This window comes from Triplophysa dalaica, chromosome 2 (assembly GCF_015846415.1).
Source record: "Triplophysa dalaica isolate WHDGS20190420 chromosome 2, ASM1584641v1, whole genome shotgun sequence".
In the NCBI taxonomy this organism is placed as follows: Eukaryota; Metazoa; Chordata; class Actinopteri; order Cypriniformes; family Nemacheilidae; genus Triplophysa; species Triplophysa dalaica.
The window spans coordinates 5,401,561-5,419,574 of record NC_079543.1 but is presented as its reverse complement, the minus strand read 5'-3'; the positions used below and the strand labels follow the sequence as shown (position 1 = coordinate 5,419,574).

At 36.4% G+C, this 18,014-nt stretch overlaps 1 protein-coding gene across 1 annotated transcript; it reads right to left on the bottom strand.

The window, feature by feature from the left end:
• Positions 1 to 489: 489 nt before the first annotated feature.
• On the bottom strand, positions 490 to 10,922 carry fstl1a (follistatin-like 1a). The gene is made up of 11 exons (XM_056762861.1): positions 10,817 to 10,922; positions 10,677 to 10,733; positions 6,757 to 6,858; positions 6,518 to 6,647; positions 6,304 to 6,336; positions 5,931 to 6,061; positions 5,433 to 5,554; positions 1,612 to 1,724; positions 1,389 to 1,499; positions 1,201 to 1,301; positions 490 to 1,115 (listed from the first exon to the last, which is right to left on the bottom strand). The coding sequence occupies exons 1-11, from the start codon at positions 10,910 to 10,912 to the stop codon at positions 1,074 to 1,076; spliced, it is 1,038 nt and encodes a 345-aa protein (XP_056618839.1). The 5' UTR covers positions 10,913 to 10,922; the 3' UTR covers positions 490 to 1,073.
• Between the last annotated feature and the right edge of the window lie 7,092 nt (positions 10,923 to 18,014).

Below are 18,014 nucleotides of genomic sequence, written 5' to 3'. Positions count from 1 at the left end.
CAAGTGCTGGTTTGGCTTTCATCAGTGCCACCGTAGACGCCGCATTGAGCGCTTTGGTCCGTTGCTGCGATACGTCAACGAGTCCGCCATATTGGAGAGGAAATTTCTCAAGCGATTGCTATGGTTTATGATTTACATGGAGCATAAAACGTTGTCTTTGGTAAGTTATATTCATAGCCAGAAATATTTTTATTGTGGACCAAAGTTGTGAAAACTCATGGCTTAAATCGGGGGAGAAGTGTAAATGTATTTGTGCTTTTTTTATTCAACCGTTTACAAAATAAATGTGTTGCCTGTTCCAATATGGCGGCGACGTTGACTCATTATGACTGCAATGCATTACTAAATATACGCAGTTTTACTCTATTATTTATTGATACATGTGTGAGACGAGACATTTGAGGTACTGTACTCTTTATTGAGATTTTATGACCATCGGGATTTTTGTACAAAATGTGCATGTAGCCTATTAAAAATAATTTCACGATCCAAAAACCCATAACCATCCAAAAAATACTTTTCATGCAAGATAAAACGTGTATAAAAACATTGCCAATCAATCATGACAAAAAAATAGATTTTGTCTTTGACTTTCACACCCCGTGCAACCACAATTATTTAAAATAATACATTTTGATATGAGGCTTTATCTATAAAATGTCCTTATTCATTTACATTAATTCCTCAAATTGCGTTCATTGTTTCATATTTATCATTAACTTATCTAGGTTTTAAATAACGCATTCAAACATGATCTGCATTCAAACATGAGCTGCGTTCAAACATCTATCCAACTAAATTACTTGTAAAGCAAACATGTTCTTCTTGCCTTACAAAAATATCATCATTACACGGAATGTAGAGCAACACTATTTTCAACTGGTTTACAGTAACGTTATATTGCAGTGTCTTCAAATAATATGACAAACAGATAAAAAACCTAAAATCTAAATTGCATTAATTAACAAAACCAACAAGAAAATGGAAAATATTCATTTAAACCACCCCATTTCATGAAACTAGTTGAGATTAAAGATCTGGACTCATTTTGTCCTTTTCCCCTCCGTCTTCTCTTAAACATCTTTGGTGGTCACTTTCATCTCCTCCGCAGTTCCCTGTCAAAATAAAAGTAAAAAGTCAGGCATTTGGTTCGGGCCATTCACACACAATACAGAACATAATGTCATGCCTAGCACCAACCTGAAATTTATTGAGTTCGGCCACTCTTAGAGTCCATTCTTCTTCTGTCATATCCTTGTCATCTCCATCCATTTCATCCAGAGCAGGTAACTTATTTAAACCTGACAAAAAACCAGACCTTTATGTTTATTTCCAGGCCAAGATAAGGAACACAAGACTAATATCTCTCAGGTCAGAGTCTTGCTCACCATCACAGGTGACAGCAGTGCAGACCCAGTTCCCGCAGGCACAGACACAGCGGTTACAATCCACCTGAGTCTCAGCTCCATCTTCATATGTCTCGTCTTCTAGAGCACAATCTAAACAAAACACACAGACAAACACAAAACAACACTTTAATAAACACACTTTTGTTGTAAAGCAGTGTTAGACCACACTATAGAAAGTAAATATGGTGGTTATTGATCTCACGTCTCTCGGGAGGGTTGAATCCAGGTCTGAGACAGTTAAGGAACTCTTCGAAGCTCAGTTTCCAGTCGGCGTTTTCATCAGACAGCTCAATAAGAGCATCCACACACAGACTCCTGTAAAAGACACAAACCACACCATTACCACCGATGGCTACAATCTACAAGAAAAAGTTTCTACTTCCAGACTGGTGATAGACATTGAAGAGTGGCCTACATCACATGTCTGTCTGGGATTAGATAACAAGACCGAAAGTGATTTAATCATTTGACTTTCCTAACTCTAAACATTTAAAGTCAATCAAATCCATTTAAATGTCACTACAGTGCCTAAACATCAATTCACAATACACTTTTGCCATTTATCAATAAGACCAACTTAACTAAAATGAATTACAATTTTTAAAGATTTTGTTCAAACACCCCCTTGAACTGCAGTCAAGAGGATAGCAAGTTCATAATCATTACTTTTTATAGACTAGCCCAGAAAGATTTTCCAAATCGTCCGAAAGAGATTATCAGGACCTGCTGTAAAACATACTGATATGAGTATTGACACAGATAGTGTGGAATAAGCAGATTTTATTCAACCTCACAGCTGCAAACCAGACACCAAGACAGTGTACAGATTAAATGTACTTTAAGTTAAGTATTGTGCAAAAAATGAGATGAAGATGAACCAACAAAGACGATAGGATGCCATAAATAGGACAGAGTATGCTAATATTACACCTGTCATGAAGGTTATGACTGAATGTTTTGTGAGTAAAAATCCTTCTAAAGCGTGCATTACTACGAATGCTTTTTTCTGTTTGAAGTTTATTAAATTTACTTTCATTGTGTACTTCTTAGGTAATGAAAAAGGTAAAATATGCTTAAAATGGTTAAAACTCACAAGATGAAAAATATTGTTTCGAAATTTAGGGTCACGTGGCTGAAATGTTCAGATGATCTTAAAAATACTTTTTGAGGATATATGCACCAAAAAGAAACTATTATTTAGAAACGTGGATAAAAAAGTATAAAAATTAATGAGTAAGAGAATTATCATGTACAATAAGGATGTCACGATTCACTCAGCTCATGATGTGATGCGATTCACGATACGATTCATTCACAATTTATTTTACAGAATGGGTTGAGACAATTTAGAAATGGCCAACTGCCCTTTTATTATTTCTAAAATGCTGCACATTTCTTTGTAGAATAAAAAAATATTTTATGTCCAATAACAAAACTAAACAGAAATTTTAAAACAAATTCCAAATAAAATAAAAAAACACTAATACAAAAGTCTCTTTAAAATAGTGCTGTCAATTGATTAAAAAAAATAATCGGATTAATAACACATTGTGTCTGCGATTAATCATGATTAATCATCACACATAACGTTACTGTTTTTAAATATAGTTTTACATTCTAATAATTTCACTCTTCTCCAAATTAATGTAGAAACAACAGATTTCTTTAACAGCATAATCTTATGAATGAAAGCCAACATTCTGATATCAGTTCTGCAATTGATGTCTATATGAATGATTATTTTATTTATTTTAACATAAAACTTAAAAAAAAAATTCAACAGAATAATTGAGAGCTATCATGTCTAACAGGTAAGAAATATACAGAAATTGAATGAAGTTCTCTTTAATCGTAAATTCTAAATTAAATACGGAGGAATACAAAACATAACTTTTCTTTTGTTCTTTGATTAACATTACTGATAAGAGTCACAGCAGCAGGTTTAAGAATACGGCCCCTTTAAGAGCTGTCTTTCTATGAAGAGCTAACGCCATTTGAACAACTCTGCATTCATTTAAGATCTCTTTTAACACGTTGAAGTCTGTGCTTACGAAACTGCTATTCAAAACAGACTTTCTGGCATAATCTTAAATGGTTTTGTTCATTCAAGCACGAAAGAGTACTTAAGATTTACTTGAGATTCACTGACGCAGCCTTTAGCCCGTGACTTTTTATACCAATCGCGCATAAATGGTTTAAAGGCCTTTACATGAATAAGAGCGTGATTATAGAACATACCGCTATTCAAAGGATAACAAAATATACGGATGCTGCTTTAATTTCGTTTTAACGCATTAATCTGAAAAAAATTATTGCATGCGTTAACGTTGACAGTCCTACTTTAAAATAAAAAAACGAAGTGTGTGTCTTTGCTTTTCGTTGATTTATTTTACATTTAACAAATATTAGCATATCCGTGTTTTCTGAGTGTGCAGTGAACACAGATGCCCCTGCTGTTCAAAACATGTAATGCGATTCAAATAACATCTCAACCGGCTTGAATTTATAATCAATTTTCAACCAACTCAAGGTGAATCGTTACATCCCTAGTGTACATGACTTGTATGTACAGTATTCTAACAGTCCACAGCAATTGAATGTAATTCATTTAAAGGTCCAGTGTATGAAATTGATCTGCATCTAGAGGTAAGGTTGCGAATTACAACCAATGGCTTACTCCACCCCTCCCCTTCTACCATGGCTGTGTCTCGTTTCATAAGGCTGCGTCTTCCAGAGGTCTCTTTCGAAAGCTGCTACGTCGTCGATCCTGTCTCGTTTTATAAAATTAAGTAGGACTCTCCAGAGGCATCCTTCAAATGCGTCCTTCTTTGACAGGATTTCGGAGCATACATGAGCAGTATCCTTCGTTGTTAGAGATAACCCCCAATTCTTTGCGTCGGCCAACGTCTGTTATTTGAATAAATGACAACCGCTTCACATTCAATCAAATATGTGGTGTTTAAATGTAAAAGTTTATAATTTGTGTCACGTTTTTTTAATCTTAAAAGGCATATGTAGTAAATATGTGTTTATAAGTGTTTAGTGATTTATTAACGTTTTGAAACAGTAAGGCAAAAATATTATATTTGTTTACATTTTTTGGCATTGTTTAGGTTAAGAAAGTAACAAGGTTTTTAACTTTTAAATCATGCAGAAATCATATAAATTAATTTGACAGGTGTGCGAGTGCAACGTGTTGTCATAGCAACGTGGTACTTCCTGTTTCCTTTTCTGCCAGTATGTCCTAAGAAGGATGTCTTGTTTAATTCAAAATTGAGAATCCTCCGTATACATCATTGTGGTAGAGTAGGCGGGGCGAGACCGTGGTTCGAGTCCGGTGAGTAATTGTGAATGAGCGCCAGCTGTGCGCACACCGGGCTCGAATCACGTAGGAGATAGGGAGCATATAAAAGGAACGAGCGACCGGACCGTCGAAGAGAGAGGACCGGGCCCGAACATGTTTTACGTTTGTAGTTATGTTCTTGTGTTTAGTATTTATGTTTTGTTCGCCGGCGGTCGTCCGTGAGGGGCCGCCGGATGTTATATTACTTAATTAAATGTTTAAAATGTCTTCCGGTTCCCGACTCCTTCCTTCCTTTTATTGAATCGTATTACAATCATCCTTTAGAGGATGATACCTGTGGAGGACACAAGGATGCAGCCTTACGGAACAAGACACAGCTTATGGCAACCAACAAGAAACTAAGATGTCGTCACGTCTTTGTTTCTTTCCCAAAAGAGACAAACTGTCGAGCAGTTTGTCTGTTTGACGAATTCCATGCAAAGGGGACCTGTGGTGTATGTCGGTAGAATAGCTCATTCTAAGGTACTAAAAACATAACGCTTCATTATGTAAGGTGAAGACATAGTTTTCTATATTATATTGCATTTCTGTCAATAGATCCTCCAAGAAATTACACAAAGCACCTTTAAGAAAAGGTAACACTGCCCAACTTACTGTACATAAATTTACAATATCAAGAAGACTGTAAGTGTGTGTAAGGGCTGTGTTGTATATTTGACCTAAGCAGGCGGTTGTTTTCTTCCTCAGCATAGGGAGAAGTGATATTGATGGCCGTCTCATTTTGCTGAATAAACTTCAGGAATTCTGAGGAATCCAGCTGAGCGTCGCCATTATCATAGTTCTGTTGGGAGACAAACAGTATTGAGAACAGAACAGGTGCTTTACAGGCGTCTGAAGCTCTTTTCTCTATAAAGGCTGTGAAGACTGTAGAGGTTATTTCTTGGAAACATACTGAATATACATTGTCAGTGCTTCAATGAATCTGTCAGAGTCTGAGACACATTCAAAGTAATTAAATATATATATACCTTGATATATAAATGTATACTTTGCCACATGCATTTAAATGTCACATTGCATTCGCTTTCAAAAATCATTACTGTAATACATCATTCTTGTTGTCTGGCCATTTGCCTCAAATTTTGGAGCTAATCATCCAAAAATAAAAAAGTGATAAATGAATAGTGTTTGATCAAGTCATCTTTTGAATCACAGACCTGGAAGTATCTGAGCATGACATCTGAGAAGTTGGATCCTTTGGAGAACCAGCCATCTGGCTCCACCTCCGACTGCAACCATTCAATCACATGACTCCTCAACTCATTACGGTCAGCAAGGTAACAAACGACTGCAAACAAACGTTGATTTAGTACACACAAGTTACAAAAAAACATCTGATTTGTCAAAAAACTGTATATAATTGTCTAGGAAACTGTACATGTTTCCACAAGAAGAGCTTTTCAGACATGATTTCAATAATTATTGCTTAAAATTTAAATGTGGTTAATTTTTCCAAGAATTCTGAATCATTTCTCCACACTTTATTAAAGTACTTTGTTCTGCAGAACACATCAGATGTGTTTTACTCACTTGGACTGTTGACAATCTTCTCCACCTTTTTCTCTAAACAGGGAAAAAGAAAAACGCCTCAGTGATTTTGTTCACCATCCACAGTTTATAAAACAAGGCGCTTTCTTTATTCAAAGTTCTTAAGAATTCCAACACACCTTTACTGTATTCCATGATGCAATAGAAATGACTTATTCATTAAAGGAACATTAGAAGAGCAAACAAACACACACACCTTCACAATGTCCATCATGGGCGACCTGTACTTTGAGTCCGGTCAGACATGCGTCTCGATGCAGCTCGCAGTGGTTACGGTACGTCTTTCCATTGCTGCCACAAACTGGGCGCTTGTGTGGTTTACATTGCTAAACAGAAGCACATTGACATTAAATCATCTCTGCGTCCAAGTACACCTCATCTAGGTATATGTATGTGAAGAGGGCACGTGTGTATGACGTGCAGGGTTGTTTTTACCTCGACACACAAGCAGGTGGCTTGTCCTTTCTCTGTGACCGCACATTCTCTACCGGCTCCACAGAACACATTCGCACAAACTTTACTCTTACTCCTCACCACCTACACAATAAACATACACAAAATAAAAACATTACAAATCTTCTAACAGACAAGGACCTATATGACTCATGTGTTTCTATGATGTTACATTGACATTTGGTGTTGGACGTGGCTTCCACCTCTTGAACAAATTGAGATTTTACAGCTTGGGTTGTATTGCCTATAGTTCAGTTAGTCAAAATGCCAAAGCTCACAATTTACATATGAAAATTAACGTTCATATTTCACTGGCATGAGGATTTAGGAGAGAAAAATATTTTAAACTTAACCACAAGATGGAAGACTAGATTGTGAATGTAAAGAGTAAATAAAACACAAATTATCCAATATTATACATTGTTTTAAGGGATAGACTCAATAACTCACTCACTAACCAGCAGACGTATTCTGCTCTGTTATAATGCTGTCTGATTGGTCGAGACAGAAGTGAAAAGCCCTTTGACAAAGTTCCAGATGGGACTCAAATCTGTTGACCTTTGCCATGTAATAAAGAGAGTGAGTAACAAAGAGTCCTGACCATGACAATACAACAGCACATGCTGTCACACTTTAAAACTAACACACACACGGCAGATGGTGCACACATTCAAACCATCTACACTGTATTCATATTTCTATGAATTACTAGAAGAAAATCATATTTAATTGTATATCACAATTTGTGTACAACTAATGGATTAGTATTGTTTATCATTGTTTATGCGCTTTGGTTTGTATACTAATGCATTAAAGCTAGTTGTCAATCAATTTGGGTTTCTACAATAGCAGATGAAGATATCAGCAACGGTATATCTTACAAACCTCTTGATCTATAGCTTTGAAAAATGTTTGCAGTAGCCTTAGACAAAAGAAGGAAATGAAAGTAGGCAATTGACCATTGGTTGGGAATCTGACACTAAATAAAATGTTACTTTTGTTATTTGGCGATCAAAAAATAAAAAAACTATCACAAATGTGGCTGCTAATGAAGTGTTACCCTTCAAAACAGAACAAGCAAGTATACACAAATGCAAGTACACACTTGCTGCCGAAATGCAATTGCATTGACAGAATGTCTTAAAACAGGCTGTGATGGCTGGAAATGTGTTGACTGGAGACATCTGTCCATCTGTTCATGCCCCTTGACCCCCAACTCTGACCTTCCCCTCAAACCGAGGAGATTCTAGGACACAATAGAACTCATGTCCCAGAGAAGTGCGTAAGGATTATTTTCGTGGGTTAGGATGGAGAATCCTGATGCACTCTTTGTCTGTCTCTGTATCTGTCTCTTTCACACATAAGGGAATGTGTGCACCTGCAATGAATATTTTACACAACAGATGAGTTTTAGATGCCAACAGTGTGATCTCACATGAGAAATACTTCACAGTTTTCTGTGTGTGTGCGTATGTACGTGTATACAAGTGATGATTCCGAGTGCCAGACAAATCATATGCACAGAAAAGTGAAATGGAAACATTTATTTTTGACCGTTAACCGACTTGTCACATTTCCTTGGGAAATTTAAATTTTTCTTGTTCACTACAGTCTCCATTTCCTATTCCAGCACACACTAAGAAGGTACTAAATACAGGATAAAAGGTATTAAATTAACATAAAGGCCAAGAGAGTAAGCAATGAGAACGGAAATAAGAAAATATTTTTAACAAAATGCTGCCTTAATAAGCGGACAGCAGAAGAGATCCGAGTCAAATTTCACTACAGCCAATGACTCGACAAAATGTTATCTCCATAAAAAAACTAAACTGAGGTAAGACCTTTAGACTCACACGTCTTCTTCTAGCAGACTATTCAACACAATGAACACACACACTCACAGAGAGAGTGGGCCTGATGGGAAATTCCTTACATTCCAAACACACTTTGTAATTTGACATGTTTGTCACAATCTGTGAGTCACCTTATCACAGCTTGTTAAAAAAAGAGCCTTGAAAGCTTTTTGATTGGCTAAAGAAAAAGAAATACAGAAGTTTGTTCGCATTATAGTCTAGTATTAATAACTGACTTAATTCCATTTATTAAATGCTTTCCAGGGTTTTAAAATCTTTTTAATACGAAGCCATTTGCTTGAACTTTTTTATGTGGATAAAAAAATGATCAATACATAACATTGATTAATTAGATTTTTTTATAAATGACCAAAGTTCACATATGGGTGGAGGTGTATCTCTACTAAACTGAAAAGACACAAATCTTTATAGATTTGTCCATTGTTGAAACTAAAAAATAAATAAAGAAACGTAGTGTGCGAGCTTTTGTGTGCAGTTTTTATATTTTATCATTTTTTATGATAATTTTATAAGACATGTAACCACTGACTACCATAGTTAAAAATGGATGAAAAAGGTCAAAAGTGTCCCATAACTGTCAAAATATCTTCTTTTGTGTTCAAAAGAACAAAGAAATGTTTAAAGCATTTTTACAAGCATTTGGCTACAAGCATTCTTCCAAATATATTCCCCTGTTCATCAGAACAAAGAAATTTATACAGATTTGGAATTTTTGTAATGATGACAGAATTTTCATTTTTGGGTGAAATGTTCCTTAAAGATAAATGATTGTTGTAATGTCTGTCAGGTAATACAAATGTTTTCTAATAAGTTTAATGATCTGTAATGTACTAAAGTCTAAGACTGAAGATAAAGGGTCATGACCCTGAGAAAATGCAAATGATCTGATAGCATCCTGCTTATCTTACAGCTGCTGTATCACTGAGCAAGTCACTTAAGCCCCTCTTTCTGCCACAGGGGGTACCAAAGTAGCCTTCTGTCTGTCTGTCTGTATGCATCCAAAGTGAAGACTGGGTAAAAATGTTAGAATGTTTATCTAACCTAGATAACCAAAATTTATTTTATATCTGAAAAACAGCAGACAGTCCCGTGAAGTCACCTCTTAGGATGACTCTCCACATCTGAATGCGTGAGCTGCTTTCTAATGAAAAGGCATCGCATCTTTCTTCCTGATGATTTAACAGGCCTTCAGGCGCCCACATGAAAGAAGCAGAACATCTGCCGTGTCTAACCATGTGTCAGCACCTGCAAGACCAGCTGATGGGGCACATGTCAGGCCTTCAAATCAAACAGCGTCGCAAGCACACAAACACACACAAACGCACCACTTTTAGTGCATCTGTTATAGTCAACCGGTGCTAAAATGGTCTTATCCCACCCAGGTGGTAACTGATGTTGTTGTTTTGCTCTTCAGCTATACCACACGTAACCATTACTTTGCTGATACCTGTTAAAACAAACACCAGCTGTTTATGCATCTGCTGAAGTGAGGACGACATCTGACCTTCCTTTCTCCTCTGTTTGCTCTCACAGAGGGTGCTTAAAGCTCGTTGTGTGAGAATTAGTATATACCTGTTTATAGGGTTATGTATATCTGAGCTATTAAAAAAAGAAATATCCCAGATATTTTATAGTTTCTCCCAGTGGACAACTGGAATACTTTATGCTGAGGGGAACCTGAGCACGGTCAGCAATGTGGCCACAACTGCCAAGACAATGGAAACTTCAATATCACTTGAGAAATTAACAATATTGTGGATACTTTACAAGCCAAAATAGGGCAGGACATAGATAACAAAAATATTGTCTTTAAGTGTAAAACTATATACTTGGTCTTTAATGTACATCACTTTGAATCACTTTGGTTATCTCAAGACACACAACTAAATTTCTTTGCACCAGACGCATTGTCTGCACTTAACAGGATGTAACTGCGGCAAATAAATGTAAATCTTTTGTCTAGATGTAGTTTTACCTTCAATATTAGCTGTTGTCTGTATTTTAAAGCAGTTCGGTAAACGTTCTTACCTCTGCGTAACAGCAGACGACGAAGAGGAAGGCGCACACTGAAAGAGTCCGAATGATCTGTGGCAGGACACGGTGACATTAGAGAAAGACTTTAGATGTGAAAGCGCATTAAATCCGTTTTATAAAGCGCGATCACTTACCATCGTGCACGAGCAGAGCTGAGAGCAGGGATGAAGGATGGAGCGCAACTGAGGGACAACATTACATACTTCCCGAGAGAGTGAGTTATTTCCCATCCCCCTGTCAGACCCCCAAAACACACGCACACTTCCCGCGCGCGCACATACACGTTTGTTTTGGTGTCCTTATGGATACATTGTTATTTGCACCTGCACACACACTAAGTAACAAGTGATGTCATAAAGTTTTATTGCTGATACACAATGATTAAAATATTGCCAAAACATTGAAGACGTAGGCCCGGTTTCACCGACAAGGCTTAACTTAAGCCAGGACTATGTGTTAAATAGTTAAGTCGCTTTTATTAAAATACCTTTTTAAAAACCCGTCCTTACGAAAAAGAACATGGCTGTAATACAGTAAAAAACAATGGTTATCACAAAATAAATGTAAAAAACATAGTAAACGATGGTTTTGCACCAAGTAATCAATTGCACCAAAAAAACATGGTTACTACACCACAAAAAATTGCTCATTTTCGTAAGGGTGGTGTGCATCTTGAAAAATAAACAATGGCAATGACATGTTTTAAGATATGTTTGGGCCATTTATTTTCAGTTAATACAGCTCTAAATTTCATTTTAGTCTGGGACTATAATCTTACCCTTAAAAGGGATACTTCACCAAAAATGAAGATTCTGTCATCATTTACTCACCTTCGATTTGTTCCAAAAGTGTGTAATTTTTTTCATTAAAAATATTTTTGTAAAAGATATTTAAAATAAGGCTTTTAGCCAAATAGATCTCAACACCAATTGACTCTCATGGTAGGAAAACATCTATGGTAGTCAAAAGTGTCCCCGAACGGTTTGCTGTCCTACATTCTTCAAAGTGTCTGCTTTTGGGTTCAACAGAACAAAAAATAATAAAGTCATTTTCATTTTTTGGTGAAGCCTTGTCTGTGAAAACGGCCATTAGACTATTACAATTAGACCAACAAGAAACTATACACCCACTTAAAGTAAATGTGACCCTGAAGAACAAAACAATCTTATGGGTCAATTTTTCGATGTTGAGATGTTGACATAATCTGAAAGCTGGATAAATAAACTTTCTATTGATGTATTAGTTGTTAGAATAGGGAAATATCTGGCTGAGATATAACCGTTTAAAACTCTAGATTCTGAGAGTGGAAAAAAACTAAATATTGAGAAATGCTTCGAAGTTGTTAATCAGGCACTCTGGCAGGCCATCCACTCACAAAAATAAAGTTTTTATATATTTAATGGAGCAATTTTAAAAAATATCTTAATGGAACATGATCTTTACTTACTATCCTAATGATTTTTGGCATAAAAGAAAAGTAGATAATTTTGACCCATACAATGTATTTTTGTCTTTTTCTAAAAATGTTCCCGTGCTACTTAAGACTGGTTTTGTGATCCAGGGTCACAAATAAACAATCTTAAGTGACAGAAAAATATAGAAACAGTTTTGAATGACGTATATTGGTGGAACTATTTGACACTAAGATGATGTAAAAAAAAGTGTTCAATTGTTAGGTTCTCTCAGTTCCAGACACAGAATTTCTGTGTTTTACATCTGTCCTCACTTCTTCTAAGAAAAAAAATTAAAGGGATAGTTCTCCTAAAAATAAAACTTTGGAGATAACTTACCCTCAGGCCATCCTTGATATCGACTTATTTAGTACATTTTTTTAGGGAAACCATGGACCTTGATGATACATAAAATCCTCACATGCCCTAAAAGAAGATACATGAGTCATTTTTATTTTAGGTGAACTGTCCCTTTAGGTAGCTGATAGATCAATCTCTGGGATAACCCTTGAAGATCCTATTGATCTAAAATTTGAGTCCAGTTTCACTAGATCGCTTTCCGTCAGGAACTTATTAAACCTGGAAATATCAACTCTGTTGTGAGTCAATACTTTAACCCAACCACCAGGGAGATACAGAGCTGAAGGGAAGAACAGCAGTCAGGAGACAAAGTGATGTAAAATAACTGAAAAATGATTTATTGAATAATCTCAGTTGTGCTTTAATGCTCAGTCTTGACTAGAAACAGATTTAATATGTGTTTTTAACCATGCAAGATTACAGTGTCAATATATCGTGCCTTGAGACTATTGGATACTCATATCAGCATAAGAGACAATACAACTCCCAACGAGGTTGAAAAACAGGAAAGTAAGGAACCAATAATACGAATAGAAGTGAATAAATGGATGAATACATGTGATAAATGAATATTGTAGTAAATGAAATAGAATAATAAAATTAATGAAAAACAAGAAACAAGTGTATGTTTCCATCCAGATTTATCACAGCATACAGGTCAAATAGCCCAGATGACTCTTCAAATATCACTTTTCTCATATGTGCTGTGGTCATTGAAATACGTGACACCGCTAGATGGTGCTGTTGGTCAGAATAAAGAGAAATGTTTCAAACACAAGGTTAAAGGGATACTTCAGCCAAAATGGAAAATTCTTTCATCATTTTCTCACCCTCAAGTTGTCCCAAACCTGCATGAATGTCCTTGTTCTGATGAACACAAAGAAGGATATTTGGAAAAATGCTAGCAACTGACATTTCTGGGACATCATTGACTACCATCGTAGGACAAATGATTGTATCATTTTTTTTCTCTTGAACACAAAATGAGCTATTTTGAATTACATTTTAGGAAAGCAAACAGTTCTGGAGCATCTTTGACTACCATTTAAATGTGTCCTACTATTGTAGTCCATGGTGGCTAAGAAATGTCAGTTGCTAACATTTTTCTGAATATCTTTCTTTGTGTTCAACAGAACAAAGAAATCAACACTGGTATGGGGCAAATCGGGGAGTATATGATGACAGAATTTTCATTTTTGAGTGGAGTATCCCTTAAAAGGTTTTTACAGCTGTTGATACATATATATTTCAGTCCAGTCGTCTAAGTGATTTCCTCTGTGGTTGTTCCTCCCGGGCAAGCGGTCTGAAAACCATTTGCAGCAAACAGAGTTCACTAGAGTATAACTTTCATGTTTTTCTTTTCTTGTCGTATTATCAGAGACCTGAAAATAACATCATAAATTAGTGAAATGTGGCATAAGCTGCAGTGGGTGTACTACTGTTGGGGTGATGTAAGATCTTTCAGGCCATACCTCATATTGTACAATCCGTAAATCCATGACCTTTAATGGTGGAAAAGAGAAAAAACAATGATGATTGTTCCTCTCTGGCAAACAGTCTGAAAAAATATTCATAGTAAACAGAGTTGACCTTCTCTGCGTCACTTTTTTGTCTTTTTTTTCTTCTCGTCTTTATGGGGACCTGAAAATAAAGTTAGAGCATAAATGAGTGCTGTCAGGGGTGATACTACCGTTGGGGTGATGTGAGTTCTCTCAGGCCCTACCTCATTTTGTGCAGTGCATGAATCCAAGGCCTTTTAGATGGAAAAGACAATAAGCAGTGATGGTGAATACTGCAATCATGATGCAAAACACAGTTTATCTGTCTCTCTATCTGTCTGTCATAAATTCTCTTACCTCATCCTCAAGATGTGTTGAGGGCGTTTTGTCCCTGTTAAATGAAAAATAATTAAAAGTCCTCTTAGTGTTCTCAATGAATTGTTCTTCGTGTCTTATTGTTATTTTAGAATAAACCACTCACATGTCAATTCCACAAAAAGCTTGCACTCACTTGTTCTTTTTTTTCCAAATATATAAGCAGGTAGCAAATACCAATACAACAACGAAACCCCACAGCAAAGTAAGCACAGTTATCCTCAAAAAGGTGCTGTAATCCATGGAAGACTCTGGGTGTGACGTCTGGCTAAACTTTTATTATAAGACTAAAGAAGAAAAATGTATTACATAATTATTTTGCTTAAACATCTTTCAATGTGCTGTATTTTTAAGGTGATTTTATTTTGCAATTGTAACAAATAACTTGGTAACGTGATTTTGCACTTTAAGTCCTGGTTGCAACTAGGTTACGTTGTTGAATGCTTTTTACATAAACAGATGACAAACACTTTACTTAAATCAGTATTATTATTTTTTTGCGTTTATCTTTCTTTGGAATAGAGAGCAATAACAATAAAGCTTACCTGTTGATTTTTGATCGGTTTAAAACCAACGCATAATCCATTCATTGGATGTCATACTGTACAAATAAACATTAGATTAGTAAAAATTAGTGGTGGGCCGTTAACGGCGTTAACTTTTGAGACTTTTGACGCGCGATAAAAAAAATGTCGCCGTTAATCTATTCTCAAAGTTGGGTTGGGAGCTGGGTCTATACTACGCAAGCTATGATGACTTTCACCTTGATATTTTAGCGCGGATGTATACCAGCTTAACTGCACTGTACGGGGCGAGAACGAGATTTTTCAACTCGCGTGATTCGCGTCATTCGCGGAAGCAGAAGCCGCCTCATCATCTCATAACCAGGGCTTCATTCGCGCGATTCGCGCAGTAAGTAGGTCTATTGGCTCTTTGCATTAACATATAAATCACTCGCGCTTGACGCGCCATTCGCGTTTGGTCTGAACACAACATAACGTTACTGTGAAATTACCGCATCAAACGTGACGTGCTAACATGGATGCAGCTATGAAGCCGCCGGGTTTGCTTCAGGGAATATTTATTTTTAAGAAGCTTCCCAATGGAAACATCGACAAGACTAAGGTTGTTTGCACCTTGTGCAATGCGGAATTGGTTTAAAAAAACAAACGCTTTCTCTCAACAGGTAGTGGTCCAGCCTTAGTTGAAACCAGTAACTTTGTATTGAGATCTAATGTATTATGGCTCCTGTATGACATATCGCTTGTTGCTCCTTCACTCTCTGTAAGTCGCTTTGTATAAAAGCGTCTGCTAAATGACTAAATGTAAATGTACTGTAGGAGCTCTTCCAGTCTCAAGTACCACCTAAACACAAATCATCCCTTAGCTAATGCGGAAGTAAACACAAGTTCATTTTATTGAACATAATTTAATTTTCATCACCAATTATCATAGTAGAACAGCTTTCTCAAGCAATTTGAGATGCATTTTGGAAACAGGAGATGAGCCCCTGGTCTAATGCACCACCTGGCTTGAGAAACCCGTTCTCAAAGACTTACTTTTAGTCATTATTTGGGTAGCACACATATTCTGAATGCCTTCGGCAGAATTCAAATGAGCCATTTTAATCTAGATTAATCTAGATTAATTCCAAAATTAATCTAGATTAATCTAGATTAAAAAAAATTAATCTATGCCCACCACTAGTAAAAATCTATTTGCACTAACCTACAGACACCAAATGTTGGTGTAAACCACTGCAGATGATCATAATAAATCTTACCTCTACATTTCAGTAGACAAACTGTCCATGTAGCTCTTAAGTGCATGTCTGCATGTGTCGACTGCGTAACACATTTCCTATCAGCCACCTCACACAGGAAGTCATCTCACAAATATTCACACCCTTTCTAAAATACAACATAAGACCCCCGAAAAGCGTATTTAAATAAAAATGAAATATCCAATTAATATTTAAGCGATGCCAAAATCGTTGTCGCTGTATTTCCTTACTTCTTTATTATCGCTTATGCACCAAAAATCAACAAGGGCGGAGGAGAGCTATGAGCAAACCCTCACAAAAAGATACCATAAGTGATGGTACCGATCAGTACCGGGGTAGCCTATATTAATCTAGTGTTGACTCCAATTTAAGGTGCTTCAAAGAAACAAAAATAAATAAACATGAAAGCACCATTGCAATGGCTTGAGTGTGTAGGTGTGAGGCTACAGAAATGAGTCTCATTTTCATGCAACGATATTATCGCGTTATCACAATAAAAGTTAGCAAAATTATTTTTCTGTTAAATAAATAAAACATGTAAAATTATAAAAAAATTACCTTAAACCTTTTATAATTTGGAGCATTTCGCCGCTTTCCATTTATTATAAAAACATTGTTACAAATATAAATTTTATGCGCAGTAATAAAAATGCATAACATTTATTTTCAGTCACATTGAATGTCATTTCTGACAGGACCACTGTCGTCAAATATTTAAACAGTAGCAATATTTAAGGTTGGCAAAATGAAACTGGGCAAACTCTTAGGCTTTCATGGACAGAACGAGAGCTCAGCAATATATGTCCCCCCCACCTGGGGAACCAGAACAATTCATGATGCGTAACAGGATTAAATGAAAATGACCCGACAGATAAAGGCAGATATGGAGGAGATGGGGATGGAGGTGGGTTTTGAGTGAGGCACGTGGAGCTGATAAGGAGCAAAGAAAGGCAACTTAATAGGACACAGTCTAGGATGTGTTTTATGACTATTGGTTAACAATGATAAGCTGCACCTGAAGTGATCAGTTGATGCGAGCTAGACTCATGTGTCCTGCCAGAGGCTATGCTTGATTTGATCTTTGACTACTATTTAGATTTTCCAGCTATTGTAGTCAATGGTGGCCAAGAAATGTCAGTTGCTAACATTTTTCAGAATATCTTTCTTTGTGTTCAAGAGAACAATGATTGTAAACGCTTGAACAGGCAATCAAAAATGAAAATTGAATTTGTAAAAATGATCTCTCTGTCTGTATGTCTGTTTATCTTTAATCATACGTCACCTCATCCTTATGACTTTTTGAATATGTTTTTTTCCTGTTAAATAAACATCAATTATTAGTCATTTCTCAATCTTCTAAGTTAATGTTCTATATGTTATATTGTAATTTTGTAATTAGAGTTAACCTGTCAAATGTCAATCCAAAGTGTACTCCCCTTTCCAGACATCTCAAAAGCAAGACGCAAGTAACAAATGCAAGAACACTGAAAGACCAAATCAAAGCAAACACGGTCATCCACAAAAAGTTTCTGAAATCCATTTTAGACTTACAGGCTCTGGTTGTCACTTTTGGTTGTACTTTAATTGTAAGATAAAGAAAAAAGTATTGCATAAATATGTTGTTTGGACACCTTTTAAAATATGTTGTATTTTTAAGAAGGGGGACCGGAGGGTGTGCTCCAACTATCGGGGATCACACTTCTCAGCCTCTCCGGGAAAGTCTATGCCAGGGTACTGGAGAGGAGAATCCGGCCGATGGTAGAACCTCAGATTCTGGAGGAACAGTGTGGTTTTCATCCCGGTCGTGGAACGCTGGACCAGCTCTATACCCTCTCTAGGGTGCTGGAGGGTTCATGGGAGTTTG